The 14,322-nt window shown below is 47.6% G+C and overlaps 1 protein-coding gene across 1 annotated transcript in view; it reads right to left on the bottom strand.

Moving 5' to 3' along the window:
* si:dkey-106n21.1 (solute carrier family 23 member 2) overlaps positions 1 to 14,322 on the bottom strand; it is a 102,180-nt gene that overhangs the window by 41,136 nt on the left and 46,722 nt on the right. Inside the window, exons 4-5 of the mRNA XM_051952637.1 lie at positions 14,109 to 14,292; positions 12,136 to 12,317 (exon numbers count right to left, since the gene is read on the bottom strand). Of these exons, the coding sequence (XP_051808597.1) occupies positions 12,136 to 12,317; positions 14,109 to 14,292 (366 nt within the window). The remainder of the gene's footprint in view (positions 1 to 12,135; positions 12,318 to 14,108; positions 14,293 to 14,322) is intronic.

A 14,322-nucleotide genomic window follows, 5' to 3' on the forward strand; every position in this document is an offset into this window, starting at 1 on the left:
GGCATCATTCATTACATACAACGACTCGAAATTGAAGACACTCGTTAATGATGTGACCACACGTATAAAAGCAAGTTCAGAGTGCACAGTTTGCTGAAGATTCCAAACAAACACAATGGATGAAGGCAGAGTCAGGGTAAGAGGAATTCGAGTCAGAGGAGGGAGAGGAGCTGGCCATGGAGGGAGAGGAGCTGGCCATGGAGGCAGAGGAACAGGCCAACGAGGAAGAGGAGCAGGCCAACGAGGAAGAGGATTTCGAATCAGAGGAGGAAGAGGAGCAGACCAACAAGGGAGAGGAGAAAGTCCAGGAGGAAAAGAAGGTCCAGGAGGAAGAGCAAGACAACCTCGCACCATCATTACGGACGAGATGCGAGCAACAGTCATTGACCATGTCATTGTCCATGGCATGACAATGACTGAAGCAGGCCTAAGAGTCCGTCCAAACCTGAGTAGGTTCACAGTGGCCACCATTATCAGGGCATTCAGACAACACAACAGGTATTGTACTCTATTGCTTTCTTTGTCACAATACAGTTTTACAAGCCTGTTAAAGTAGTCTATTGGTTCCATCTCAGTTGCTATTGCAAAACATCTCAATTGACAACACATGTTACTTTCTTTCTTTAGAGTTGAAAGAATGCCACATAGAGGTGGGAGGGTTGCCATATTTACAGCGGCACAAGAAACCCTGATTGTGGATATGGTTCATGAGAACAACCTCATCATACTCTGGGAGATCAGAGACAAAGTCATTGCCGATAATGTCAACTTTGAGAAAATTGACGTCAGCTTGGCCACAATAGTTCTCCGGCGTCAAAAGTGCAGAGATCACCACCGGCCGTTAGGGGCCTCTGGTTATGCCAGGTCAGGTGGTATTGAGAGAATAAGAACCCGCTGTTGGCGGGATTATCGCTCATTCATTGTTGTTCTGGATGTTACCCATGTTATGCTGGAGTGGATGTACTGAGCTGTTCTGCCCGTTACATGTAAGTGACTCTCTATTATCCCTGTTATGAGGAAAGTGAAGGCTTTAGCTTACGTTTCTGCCTCTGTATCGTTTTAGGGTTTCTTCATCGTTGTCATTAAAACATCTGTCTGACATCGAGAAGCGTGTTTCTTCATGAAGAAACCATGGTGGTGGTACAGTGCTCTGTCCCCGGCTGCGCGTTTGTCTCCGCTGATGTGTCCGAAGCTCTCGCCATCGAACCATCATCGCTGTCGAACCACGGGCTGGCTCATCAGCCTCTGCCCGTCCCGGCCACGCCACCCCAGGCATCGACTCCCGCGGGTCCGAAGCTAGAGCGCCCCACGGTTGATGTCGGCGTGTCCATCGAGGAGTGGAACCTGTTCACGCGCCGCTGGGAAGTGTTCCGCGCGGGATCGGGCATCATGGACGCCCAGGCCCCTTTCCAGCTGTTCCAATGCGCCGGGCCGGACCTCGGTGACAGCCTTCTTCAGACCAACCCGGATGCTGCGACCGGACCTGCGGCGGCCCTCCTCTCCGCCATGCGCTCGCTGGCGGTCATCCCCGTGGCTGCGTGCGTTCTGCGCACCGAGCTGCTCCAGCTGCACCAGGAACGGGAGGAGACGTTTCGCGCCTTTGCAGCCAGGGTGCGCGGCAAAGCAGAGACGTGCGCCTTCCACACTGCGTGTGTGTGCGGTAGAGACGTGGATTACAGTGACCATATTGTTCGTGACGTTCTTATTAATGGCATTTATGACACTGATATCCGCCGAGAGACTCTTGGTTTTCCTGATGTGCTGAATAAGACGGTGAATGAGGTGATCGCCCTGGTAGAAAACAGGGAAATTGCCCGGAACGCTCTACCGCCCTCCTCTCTGTCAGCAGTATCATCTTTCCGGCGCCAGGCCGGCGCACGGGCGAGCACCGCCCCTCCCTCTGCTGACGTCAATAGGTCTCAGCGGGCGGCTTGCTGTGACTGCAAGGGGATTTTTAATGTGTTTACTGAGGGGCCCCGTGGGTGGAATTCGAAGCCCCACCAGGTGTGTTTGGACTGTTTCAGGGTGCACAGGAGGGGGAGACGGCGGCAGCCGGCTCCGGATGGTCAACAGGCCGCTGTGAGTGCTGGGCCGATCGCCCAGATATCCCTGGTCGACTCTGGCTCCGGTCGCAGTAGACGTAGGGGTCGTCACGGGGGCCAACACCAGCATAGCACCCTGACACCCTCAGGTGCCATGACTGGGCCCACTAGGCTCCCACACCATATCTTTACTAAGGGGGAGTGGCGACGCGCTCGGATGAAGGAGCACCCCCGGGTTTCGATTCAGATTTCTGTTGATGGTTCGGTGAGACCTGGAGGTGGTGCTGGCGCCCCACGCCCCCCAGCGGTAACGACTGTGTCTGCCATTGCAGATACTGGTGCCCAGTCGGACCTTTGGTCTTTGGAGGAGTTCCACAGGTGTGGCTTTTCACAGGATGACCTGCACCCAGTCGCCCTCAGCCTGTCAGCAGCTAACCGCTCTCCGATAGCTGTCGAGGGAGCATTCTTCGCCAGGCTCTCCACAGTGCCTGATACTGGGGTGGCAACTTCCTGCCGCTCCATGGTTTATGTGAGCAGCTCGGTGAACGCTATGTACCTCTCTTATGAGACTTTGCTTTCCCTCGGCCTCTTACCAGCTGGTTTCCCCTCGGCAATTGTTGGGGGGGGGCTCGTGGGTGGAAGTACGTCAGGCGCCCAGCGCACTCCTGCTGTGTCCCCTTCTCTTGGCTCATTGGGAACCGCTGATGGTTGCAGGGGCTCACATAATACCTTTGTGGCCAGGTGCCCGTGCCCCCTGCGCACGACCCCCCCGGCCCACCCTGCTGAGCTGCCTTTCCCTTGCGTGCCAGAAAACAATCATCGGATGAAGGCTTGGCTGCTTGACAGGTATGCCTCATCCACGTTTAACACGTGCCCCCACCGGGCGTTACCATGCATGGACGGGCCTCCTATAGAGATCCATGTGGACCCTGCTGCAGTGCCACGGACCTGCCATACAGCGGCCACCTTGCCCCTGCACTGGCAGCAGAGGGTCTATGATGACCTAATTAGAGACAAGGCCCTTGGTGTGATAGAGCGCGTTCCTTACGGTGAACCCGTGACGTGGTGTCACCGTATGGTGGTCACTCGTAAACATGATGGTTCACCCCGGAGGACTGTGGATCTCTCCCCCCTCAACAAATTCTGCCAGCGTGAGACGTTCGCCTCTGAATCGCCATTCCACCTGGCACGCCGTGTTCCGAAGGGGACCTGGAAGACCGTTACTGATGCTTGGAATGGGTACCATAGTGTGCCCTTGCGTGAGGCAGATAGACACCTCACCACGTTTATTGCACCTTTTGGCCGTTGGCATTACACCCGGGCACCACAGGGTTTTCTGTCCTCCGGGGACGGCTACAACCGCCGCTTTGACGCTATCATCTCAGATTTTGAGCGTAAGGAGCGATGCGTTGATGACACTGTCCACTATGACACTGACCTAGAGCAGCACTGGTGGAGGACTATTGACTTCCTCACCCGGGTCGGCCGAGCTGGTATTGTGCTGAACCCGGACAAATTTCAGTTTGCGGAAAGGGCGGTTGACTTTGCAGGCTTTAGGGTCTCGGACACCACCATTGAACCTCTGCCTAAGTACCTGGACACAATTCGGGATTTCCCCTCCCCTGTGTCCACGACAGACATCAGAAGCTGGTTCGGCCTTGTCAACCAGGTCGCCAACTACGCGCAGCTGCGGGACATAATGGCGCCATTTAAGCCCTTTCTTAGCCCGCGCTGCCAGTTCTCCTGGTCCCCTGATCTGGAGTCTGCGTTTCAGGCGTCCAAGCGTGCCATAGTTGAAGCCATCCATGAGGGTGTTGAGATATTTGACATGCAGCGGCGAACCTGCCTCCGTCCGGATTGGTCCAGGCGTGGGATTGGGTATTTTTTGCTCCAGCAGCACTGTAACTGCGGCACTGGGCTCCCAGATTGCTGCCCGGGTGGATGGAAGATCACTCTCGCTGGCTCCCGCTTCCTGTCCCCGGCTGAGCAGCGCTACGCTGCTATTGAGGGGGAGGCCCTGGCCGTGGCCTGGGGTCTGGAGCAGACTAAATACTTCACGCAGGGATGCGATGACCTTGTCGTTGTTACCGACCACAGGCCCCTGGTGAAGATATTTGGCGACCGCACGCTGGACGAGATCTCCAACTCTCGTCTCTTTAGACTCAAACAGCGCACCCTCCCGTGGCGGTTTGACATCGCGCACCTTCCTGGCAAGAGCAATTGTGCTGCTGATGCTGCCTCGAGATACCCCTCCCCCTCTGGCTCGGCTGATGGGCCTTCTGTGGGCTCACCGAGCGAATCTGACGTTGAGGAGTCTGCGCTGATGGCCTCCATACGTGAGGATGCGCGAGAAATGGCTTCTATACCTTGGTCCCTCCTTGCGGTAGAGACTGCTGCAGATCCATGTCTCTCCCACCTGTTGCACCTCCTTGAACACGGAGGTGTCATGGATGACCGTGACCCGGCCCTTGGGGATCTCTCCCCTGTGTGCAGGTCTGTCTACACGCATGACGGTGTCCTGCTGTACCACGATCGCGTTGTGGTTCCAGCCTCCCTCCGCCCTCGGGTTCTTCAGCATCTTCATGCTGCCCACCAGGGTGCCTCAGCCATGGGCCGGCGCGCCCGTGCAATTGTCTACTGGCCCGGGCTGTCGAAGGACATTCTGTCTACGAGGGAGAGGTGCACGGACTGTAACCGTCATGCCCCCTCGCAGGCAGCCACACCCCCCCTCCCGTCCTCCCCACCGTCCACTCCTTTCGAGGCAGTGTTTGCGGACTTTTTTGACTATGGGGGCCGCCGCTACCTGGTTGTGGGTGACCGCTTATCGGGCTGGGTGGAGGTGCTGAGCTCTGCCACAGGCACCGACCCTGGGGGCTCGGCTGGCCTGGTCCGTCACCTTCGCACTTTCTTTGCCACCTTTGGCGTTCCTGAAGAACTCTCGAGCGATGGGGGCCCGGAGTTCACTTCCGGTCTCACGGAGCGCTTCTTCCGCTTGTGGCATGTCCAACACCGCGTGTCGTCTGCCTACTTTCCCCAATCAAATGGGAGGGCTGAGGTTGCGGTGAAGGCAGCTAAGCGTCTCCTTATATCCAGCACTGGCCCCACTGGCAACCTTGACCACGATCGCTTTCTGCGCGCTATGTTGCAGCTGCGTAACACGCCGGACCCTGACTGTGACCTCTCTCCTGCGCAGATCATTTTTGGCCGCCCGCTCCGGGAATCAATGCCTTTTGTGAACCGACTGGAGAAGTTCACCAACCCGCACGTGCGGCCTCTCTGGCGTGACGCTTGGGCGGCTAAGGAAGAGGCCCTCCGGACTCGTATCTCTCGCACCATGGAGGCTCTGGGGGCGCACTCCAGGCCGCTCCGGCCCCTGGCACTGGGGGAGTCTGTGTTCCTTCAGAACCAGCACGGCCCAGACCCCCTTCGGTGGGATAGGTCAGGCGTGGTGGTCGAATCTCTTGGCCACGACCAATACAGGGTTAGGGTGGATGGTTCAGGCCGTCTGACCCTGCGTAACAGACGCTTCCTCCGTGCTTTTGCCCCAGCCACCACCTGCCCCCGCCGGCTGCTCCCTGCTCCTTCGTCGTGGCCGTCGGCACCGGTCCGGGAGTCTCGCTCTGACCCCCCGGAGGTGGTTCCCCCACCTGCGGTGGCCCACCCCCCTGGTCACGACTCGGAGGCCCCCCTGTCGGCCCCCCTGTCGGCCCCTGATGTTGAGGCCCTCCCGATGGACGGTCCTCATGGCGACCCTGCCTCTCTGGTTGCGGCCCCTGCCGCGTCTCCCCGGCCGTCGCCGTTGCCTGTGTTGCCCTGTGCTCGTACGAAGAGGCCCCCCAAGCGTTATGAACCTGAGACGGGCCGTTGGGTGTTGAGCTAAGTCCGTTACTTTGCACCTTGTTTAGGCTTCACGGACTGGGGGGGATGCAGAGATCACCACCGGCCGTTAGGGGCCTCTGGTTATGCCAGGTCAGGTGGTATTGAGAGAATAAGAACCCGCTGTTGGCGGGATTATCGCTCATTCATTGTTGTTCTGGATGTTACCCATGTTATGCTGGAGTGGATGTACTGAGCTGTTCTGCCTGTTACATGTAAGTGACTCTCTATTATCCCTGTTATGAGGAAAGTGAAGGCTTTAGCTTACGTTTCTGCCTCTGTATCGTTTTAGGGTTTCTTCATCGTTGCCATTAAAACATCTGTCTGACATCGAGAAGCGTGTTTCTTCAAAAAGATGTGGGCGAAACAGGTCTATAGGGTCTATAGGGAGAATATAGCCTGTGATGTGGATGAGGTGATGTGGCCCGATGCAGCTTAGCGACATGATGCCGCACAGTGATCGTGGTGCGTGTGTGGTGAATAAAGTAAATTTAAAAAAATTTCACACCCTGAACATGTTTTCAGTGAGTACTGTTGTGTGCAATAGATTCTCTGTTTTTGCATTGAGTTGTGTAACTTGTGTTACAGTACAGTAGTGTACATACAGTATTTTCTGTAGATTTATACTCGTCATATGAAACTCACAAATCTAAATGCACAATCCTCTACAGAGATCTATTCTAAGAAGATCCGTTAAAGTTTCTAAAAAATATGCATTAGCAATTATGAAACAAAGAACCAAAGAACCAAATTGAACATTGCAGGGTTCTTGCCAGCGCATTTCAGCGTAACGGCCCATTACGCTGTCATAACGGCCCGTTACACTGTCTAACGGGCCGTTACGCAGTCTTAACGGCCCGTTATGCTCAGTTTAAAAGATTACGCTGTGATTAGGGCCGCTACGCCAGCGCATTTCAAAGATTATGCTGTTGTTATGAGAGTGTGTGGCTCCGTCATGAGAGTGGGAGAGAGAGCAGCATGTGTGTGTGGGAGGGAGGGGGAGAGCGAGCGAGAGAGACGGGCAGTCAGGGCAGTCGGGGGATGAGAGAAGGTGCTGGGTTGGCGGCACTGTGCGGTTCAGCCACTGTTTATAGACAATAAAGACTGCAGTGCTCTTCGATACAGCTGGGCTCCTGTGTCTTTGCCTCTACGGCTGCTGAGGAAGTGAAGGGCGTTAACCCCGGGCTTCCTGACCACGGTCGGGGGCCGAACAGGAAGGGTTAACACTGTGATTAGGGCCGCTGCGCTGTTATTTTTACAGATAACACCATGTGCGTTTGTTTTTATCAACTGGGTGCCTATCTAGGTTAATTTATGTCTCCCCACCTCAGCCGTACTTTTCTGTCGATTGACCCATTCCCGTCTATTGCGCATGCGCGCATGCGCGTTCCCGTCTATTGCGCGTGCGCGTGCGCGTGCGCGTGCAGGAGGACCTGCCGTTACGCTGAAAAAAAGCCTGGCGAGAACCCTGCATTGTGTTTTCAATTGTTTTGCTGTAGTGTGTAATGATGCGTATCGTGTTTACAGTTTTGAAAGCTTCGAGTTGCTCTTTTGGTGTGAAAGTTTGAGTTTTGAAGTGAGAAGGTGTGGTTGTATTTATGTAGCTTCAGAAAAGTATGTTGTGTTTAGACATTGGAGAAAATGGAGGAAACATTTGTGAAATGTGTTTTACCATTTGAGATAAACTGTAATGATACTGTATGGTCTATAAATTTGTGATCTGATAAACTAAACCTCTATCAAAAATCCCATTTATAATATCTTGTTTTAAAATTCAATGTTAAATAATACTTAAAATAGCTCGAAAGTGTTAAATGAAGGATGCATTCAAGTGATTTTTTTTCCATACATCATGATTCAGAAATTGCCATCATCATTTCCCCCTCCAGTGTATCTTATGATAGACTGGCAGTGTCTTGATGATTTGTGCCCTAAGGGGGTCAAATTACAACAAGATGTGTGTGCTCCTTCAATCTACAGGGATCTTGTACTGAGACTCCTGTGGAGTGGTGCAAGGCACTGAGACTAAGAAGGATATGACTGATTACCATCCATATATGGCACAAGGAGGTGAATGTGCCGGACCTTTTAAAACCCGCAAGGATCACTCTATGTAATGAGGTTAGTCTGTATTATCTGGAGATGGTAGTGGTAAATGAAGACTGATTTCATGGGATTGCACAGAGCAGAATAAAAGGTAAATGAAGGGAGAGATTTTGTGGAACGCTGAGCTGTAGTTGTGATGGTTAGGTGGATCTTTGCTGTAAAAATGATATAGATCAGTTGAAAACAGGCAGATACATACAAAATGAATAGGCTGTACAATGACATGGCCATCAGATCTTTTTGGAGTGTGTTAAGAAGATGGATGGAGAGTACAGGACTGCTTTCCCTGAGAATGTTATTCAGTTCTCAAGTATTCCTCTGACTTATCTTACTGTACTGTATTTGTCATGTTAAAGTTTTCAGTACTATTTTTTGTCTGTGATCACAAATATACACTACTGTTCAAAAGTTTGGGATCACTTAGAAATGTCCTTATTTTTTTAAAGAAAAGCTTTTTTCAATGAGGATAACATTAAATTAATTAAATATGTAGCCTAGACATTGTTAATGTGGTAAATGACTATTCTAGCTGGAAACGGTTGATTTTGAATGGAATATCTACACACGTGGACAAAATTGTTGGTACCCCTCAGTTAAAGAAGAAAAAACCCACAATTCTCACTGAAATCACTTGAAACTCACAAAAGTAACAATAAATAAAAATTTATTGAAAATTAAATAATCAAAATCAGCCATCACTTTTGAATTGTTGATTAACATAATTATTTAAAAAAACAAACTAATGAAATAGGGCTGGACAAAAATGATGGTACCCATAACTTAATATTTTGTTGCACAACCTTTTGAGGCAATCACTGCAATTAAACGATTTCTGTATTTGTCAATGAGCGTTCTGCAGCTGTCAACAGGTATTTTGGCCCACTCCTCATGAGCAAACAGCTCCAGTTGTCTCAGGTTTGATGGGTGTCTTCTCCAAATGGCATGTTTCAGCTCCTTCCACATATGTTCAATGGGATTCAGATCTGGGCTCATAGAAGGCCACTTTAGAATAGTCCAACGCTTTTCTCTCAGCCATTCTTGGGTGTTTTTGGCTGTGTGTTTTGGATCGTTGTCCTGTTGGAAGACCCATGACCTGCGACTGAGACCAAGCTTTCTGACACTAGGCAGCACATTTCTCTCCAGAATGCCTTGATAGTCTTCAGATTTCATCGTACCTTGCACACTTTCAAGACACCCTGTGCCAGATGCAGCAAAGCAGCCCCAAAACATTACTGAGCCTCCTCCATGTTTCACCGTAGGGACAGTGTTCTTTTCTTCGTATGCTTGGTTTTTGAGTCTATGAACATGGAGTTGATGTGCCTTACCAAAAAGCTCCAGTTTGGTCTCATCTGTCCAAAGGACATTCTCCCAGAAGCTTTGTGGCTTGTCAACATGCATTTTTGCAAATTCCAGTCTGGCTTTTTTATGAGTTTTTTTCAGCAGTGGTGTCCTACTTGGTCGTCTCCCATGAAGTCCACTTTGGCTCAAACAACGACGAATGGTGCGATCTGACACTGATGTACCTTGGCCTTGGAGTTCACCTTTAATTTCTTTGGAGGTTGCTCTGGGCTCTTTGGATACAATTCCAACGATCCGTCTCTTCAATTTGTCATCAATTTTCCTCTTGCGGCCACGTCCAGGGAGGTTGGCTACTGTCCCGTGGGTCTTGAACTTCTGAATAATATGAGCCACTGTTGTCACAGGAACTTCAAGCTGTTTAGAGATGGTCTTATAGCCTTTACCTTTAAGATGTTTGTCTATAATTTTTTTCGGATGTCCTGGGACAATTCTCTCCTTCGCTTTCTGTTGTCCATGTTCAGTGTAGTACACACCTTTTCACCAAACAGCAGGGTGACTACTTGTCTCCCTTTAAATAGGCAGACTGACTGATTATGAGTTTGGAAACACCTGTGATGTCAATTAAATGACACACCTGAGTTAATCATGTCACTCTGGTCAAATAGTTTTCAATCTTTTATAGAGGTACCATCATTTTTGTCCAGGCCTGTTTCATTAGTTTGTTTTTTTAAATAATTATGTTAATCAACAATTCAAAAGTAATGGCTGTTTTTGATTATTTAATTTTCAATAAATTTGTATTTATTGTTACTTTTGTGAGTTTCAAGTGATTTCAGTGAGAATTGTGGGTTTTTCCTTCTTTAACTGAGGGGTACCAACAATTTTGTCCACGTGTGTACATAGGGGTACAGAGGAACATTTCCAACAACCATCACTCCTGTGTTCTAATGGTGCATCGTGTTAGCTAACCATGTTGAAAGGCTAATTGATAATTAGAAAACCCTTGTGCAATTATGTTAGCATATCAATTAAAGTGTGAGTTTTCATGAAAAACATGAAATTGCCTGGGTGAGCCCAAACTTTTAAACAGTAGTGTACATAATTTTATGTTTCACTCATTTCTTTTCTTTACTCCTAAACCCACTTCATCCCAAATACAGTTCAATAGCACCCAAAACTACAGCCTCAAAAAGGAATAAAAATTCAGTTCAGCTCATCTGATACAACCTTTATGAAGACAGGGTTTATTGCATGGATTACATGTAGTTGAATGAGCATTGTGTTAGGAATATCTGTATTATGCTGATGGGCTGCAACAACAGAAGACCAATAGAAACCTGAGGTTGCAGTGGACACAGTCTTCCCAACACTGCACAGTTGGAAAACTGAGCCTGGTCTGAATCTTGCTGCAGCACACAGACGGCAAGTGTTAGAATGTGACATTAACAGCAGGAGTCCATTATTCCGACCTGCCCTTTTTAACACTTCAGGCTGGTGGTATTGCAATTGTGAGTGGATTGTTGTCTTAGCCCTGTGGGTCACGTTAATACCAGTCAGTCATGATTTGAATGACACATTCCATTTAGGACTTAATGTCAACCTCCCTTATGGGGCGGCGGTAGAGTGGCCGTCTTGTAACTGGAAGATTGCCGGTTCGATCCTCAGCCCGTTGTGCTCATGTCGAGGTGTCCCTGAGCAAGACACCGAACCCCTAACTGGTGGGTTGTGGTTAGCGCCTTGCATGGCAGCTTCCGCCATCAGTGTGCGAATGGGTGAATGTGATGTATCATGTAAAGCGCTTTGGGTACTTTGCAGGTATAGTAAAGCGCTATATAAATACAGACCATTTAACCTTGTCTACCCCTTTATCACCAAACGTAATTGTCTTCCAGTGGTTCCTTCTTACCGGGTTAATGTGTCATGTCACAAAACTAAAGTCACCTTCAGCAGTGGAGTTCAGTGGCCTGGTTTAATGAAACAGACAGTGCCCTTCCCCTTTCACAGAATGGAATCCAGTAGAACACCTTTGTGAAGATGATAAATCTGCTGAAATGGTGTGATCAATCATGTCGACATGGAGTAGGTTTCCAACATGGTGTAGAATTGAAGATATAAAGAACTTAAATTGTTTTGAAAAGTGCTCGGTGAGTGTACATATGAAGAATTCATTTGCAAAAACAGGAAACTCCGTTTTCAGAAAACTCATTTTTTTTATTCATTACTTGAGATAATAATAATAATAACACTAATAATTTATTTTTTCTCTATTTTGTCATGTATTTTTCTACTGAGTCCACTCAACTTCAGTTTGATACTATCTCAAGTAAACAATAAAAAAAGTTTTCTGAAATTTATCCAAACGGAGTTATATGTTTTTGCAAATGAACTCTTCATATATTCAGACACTACATGAGGTAGGACTGATGTTTGACACTGGAGAGCTCAGAGAATTTCTGAAACATCTCTTCCAAGAATGAAGACCAAGAACAAAGAAGTCTGTCTGTTTCAGGAGCTGGCTGAAAAACAAAATAGGGATGGAGCATTTGCAGTCAGTATTGTGAGACAATCTGTCAGGGGATTCAGTGACCTCTTTTTAGTGCCACTACAACTAAAAAAATAACAATTTGCTTTGACGTAAATACCCAGGAGTGCTTTTAACTGTCTTCTTTAATAATCAGATTAATTTAAATTCTGTTTTAGCCTACAAAGCGCTTTCTTTCACAGATTTTGGAAAGTGCTCAATAAATAAAGGTTATGAGGAAAGAAGAAGCCACTGTGGACAACAACAACTTGGTAAAACACATCCACTCACAGAGCAGCAATTCCCCAGTGACCTCCTGACTTCTTTCCAGCTTCAATGAACAGTGATAGGCCAATTAGATTGATGGTGGGAGCGATAGCCAAAGGGCCAATAAATCTGAGCACAAGGCCCACCAGCCCAGAAAAGCCCAGGACGATCTGAAGGAGAGAGGCCACCAGGATGGCTCCTTGGATCTGTGGAAAGCAAGACAAATTGACAATGCATATACATTCCAATACATATGCCAGGGACAGCTGTTTCATATCTGCAGTTCAACATACTGTGCATCAACCTTTCTAAGGCTTCCGGTTTGACTTTTAAGCTTCTGACATCAAGCCTTCGATGCAGAACTGGAACCATTCGAACACAGATTTATTACTACATAAAAAGAAATCCAATAACTAGCATTATAGAAACTGCGAGAAACTAACATTTCTATGAATCAGTTATAAGTTGCAACAATTATTTTTGCCATCATGTGATTTGCCAATATTTTTTTCCTCAATCATTTGTTGTTTAGACTATAAAGCATCAAAAATGTGTGAAAATATGGTCCAAACAACTTTACAGAGCCACGATTTATTTAGTGTTCATTAAACATGTCTGGAGGAGAATGAAATGCAAAATATGGATGGATGGATTAAGTAACTATAAAAATGAATAACTAATTTTAAGTTAAAAGTCTGGGTTGAGGTTAAGAATTTAGTGAAGAGATGAACGGATGGATTGGTGTAGCATCGGCATTGTACCAGACCATTGTGGTGAAGAGGAAGCTGAGACTGATGTACCAGCCAATCAAACTCTCGCCTGTGATCATCAGTTTTGGGACACAGTGGCGGTTTTTTACACAAGCCAACTAGGCGGCCGCGTAGGGCGGCAAACTCAAGGGGGCGGCATGATGAAGGGGGGAAAAAAAATCATTAAATACAATTCCCTTCATAAGCACGCAGCTGAGAAAGCATCCATTGACACTCTGATGGTGTTACGTTACATAACAAATGGCGCCCTCCTGAGGTCAAGACTCAGAGGTGCGCCCTCTGCTCTCTGACTGACGAGACCGTCTTGCTGCAAGGCAAAAGTGCTAACCACTACGTCACTGTGCAACCCCTAACCTGCTGAATATTTTGCAGCTCTGAATCTTTGGCCCAAGGACAATAGGTTCTTTGGGTTGAATGGGTTGTAAAGTGGCCTCTTGAAATGGTCTTGTTCTGCCTTAATCAGATAGAAATTTGGGTTGTTTGGAGGCTATGTTAAAACCTTTGCGCTCTTTGCTGTATTCCTCGAGCTGGTCCTGACCAGTTTTAGCAGTGTAGCAAGGTAACATCATCAAGCTTGTGTTGCCGTTCACATGGAGGTTGTGTGGCTGGTCTGCAAGAATGTTTAGGTAGGTGGTACATGTCAAAGTGACATCCACATGAATGCCAGGAGCCAAGCTTTACCAGCAGAACATTTCATTAAGTGGTTTTAATGATGTTGCTATTTGGTGCATATATTGCATTATTACTGATCATAATGTATTTTTACTGTGTTCTGTATAAAACTCATTTGATCACAAATTAAACATGTTTTTATTTTTAAATGACCTCTATTTTTAATCAGAAATTTTGGTTTTGAATGAAATTATTTTTTTCATTTCAACAAGTTTATTTTTGTAAATTGTAGTTGCATGTTTTTTGTTTGTTTGTTTCTTTTTCTTAACATGAATATTGCTGGTATATATTTCAGTCTTGAATTTTTTTTTTGGAATGTTAGTTTTTAATTATTCAATTTAAGTTTGGTATAATCATGTTTTGTCTTTTGAAGTGTTTTAGATTTTGCCTCAGATTTTCTACAATTAGGTTCAACTTGGTTTTTACCACAAATTTCTGCATTTTACCACACTTGGGGCTGTTCTTCTTTTGTTTGTTTGTTTGTTTGGATTTGTGTGTTTTTTTCAAAATTACAAAGTAGTCATCCTTTAATGCAAATGTGAATATTTTACATACCTCACGCATTCGTGACATCCAGATCTCATCAGAATTTTCCATTTGCAGTGGGCTGGTGCCATTTTGCAACTGCATTGACAGCATGACAGGTGAATTTGGAGCTGGACACCGCCATTTGGGCAGAGCAAGAATGGCCAAGGTTGGAGTGATGAAACTGAAGGTCCCACCCTGGAGGATCGGTAACCTGCAAGTCAGTAAGGTAATGGGGTTAAAG

This window comes from Acanthochromis polyacanthus, chromosome 8 (genome assembly GCF_021347895.1).
Source record: "Acanthochromis polyacanthus isolate Apoly-LR-REF ecotype Palm Island chromosome 8, KAUST_Apoly_ChrSc, whole genome shotgun sequence".
Classification (NCBI taxonomy): Eukaryota; Metazoa; Chordata; class Actinopteri; family Pomacentridae; genus Acanthochromis; species Acanthochromis polyacanthus.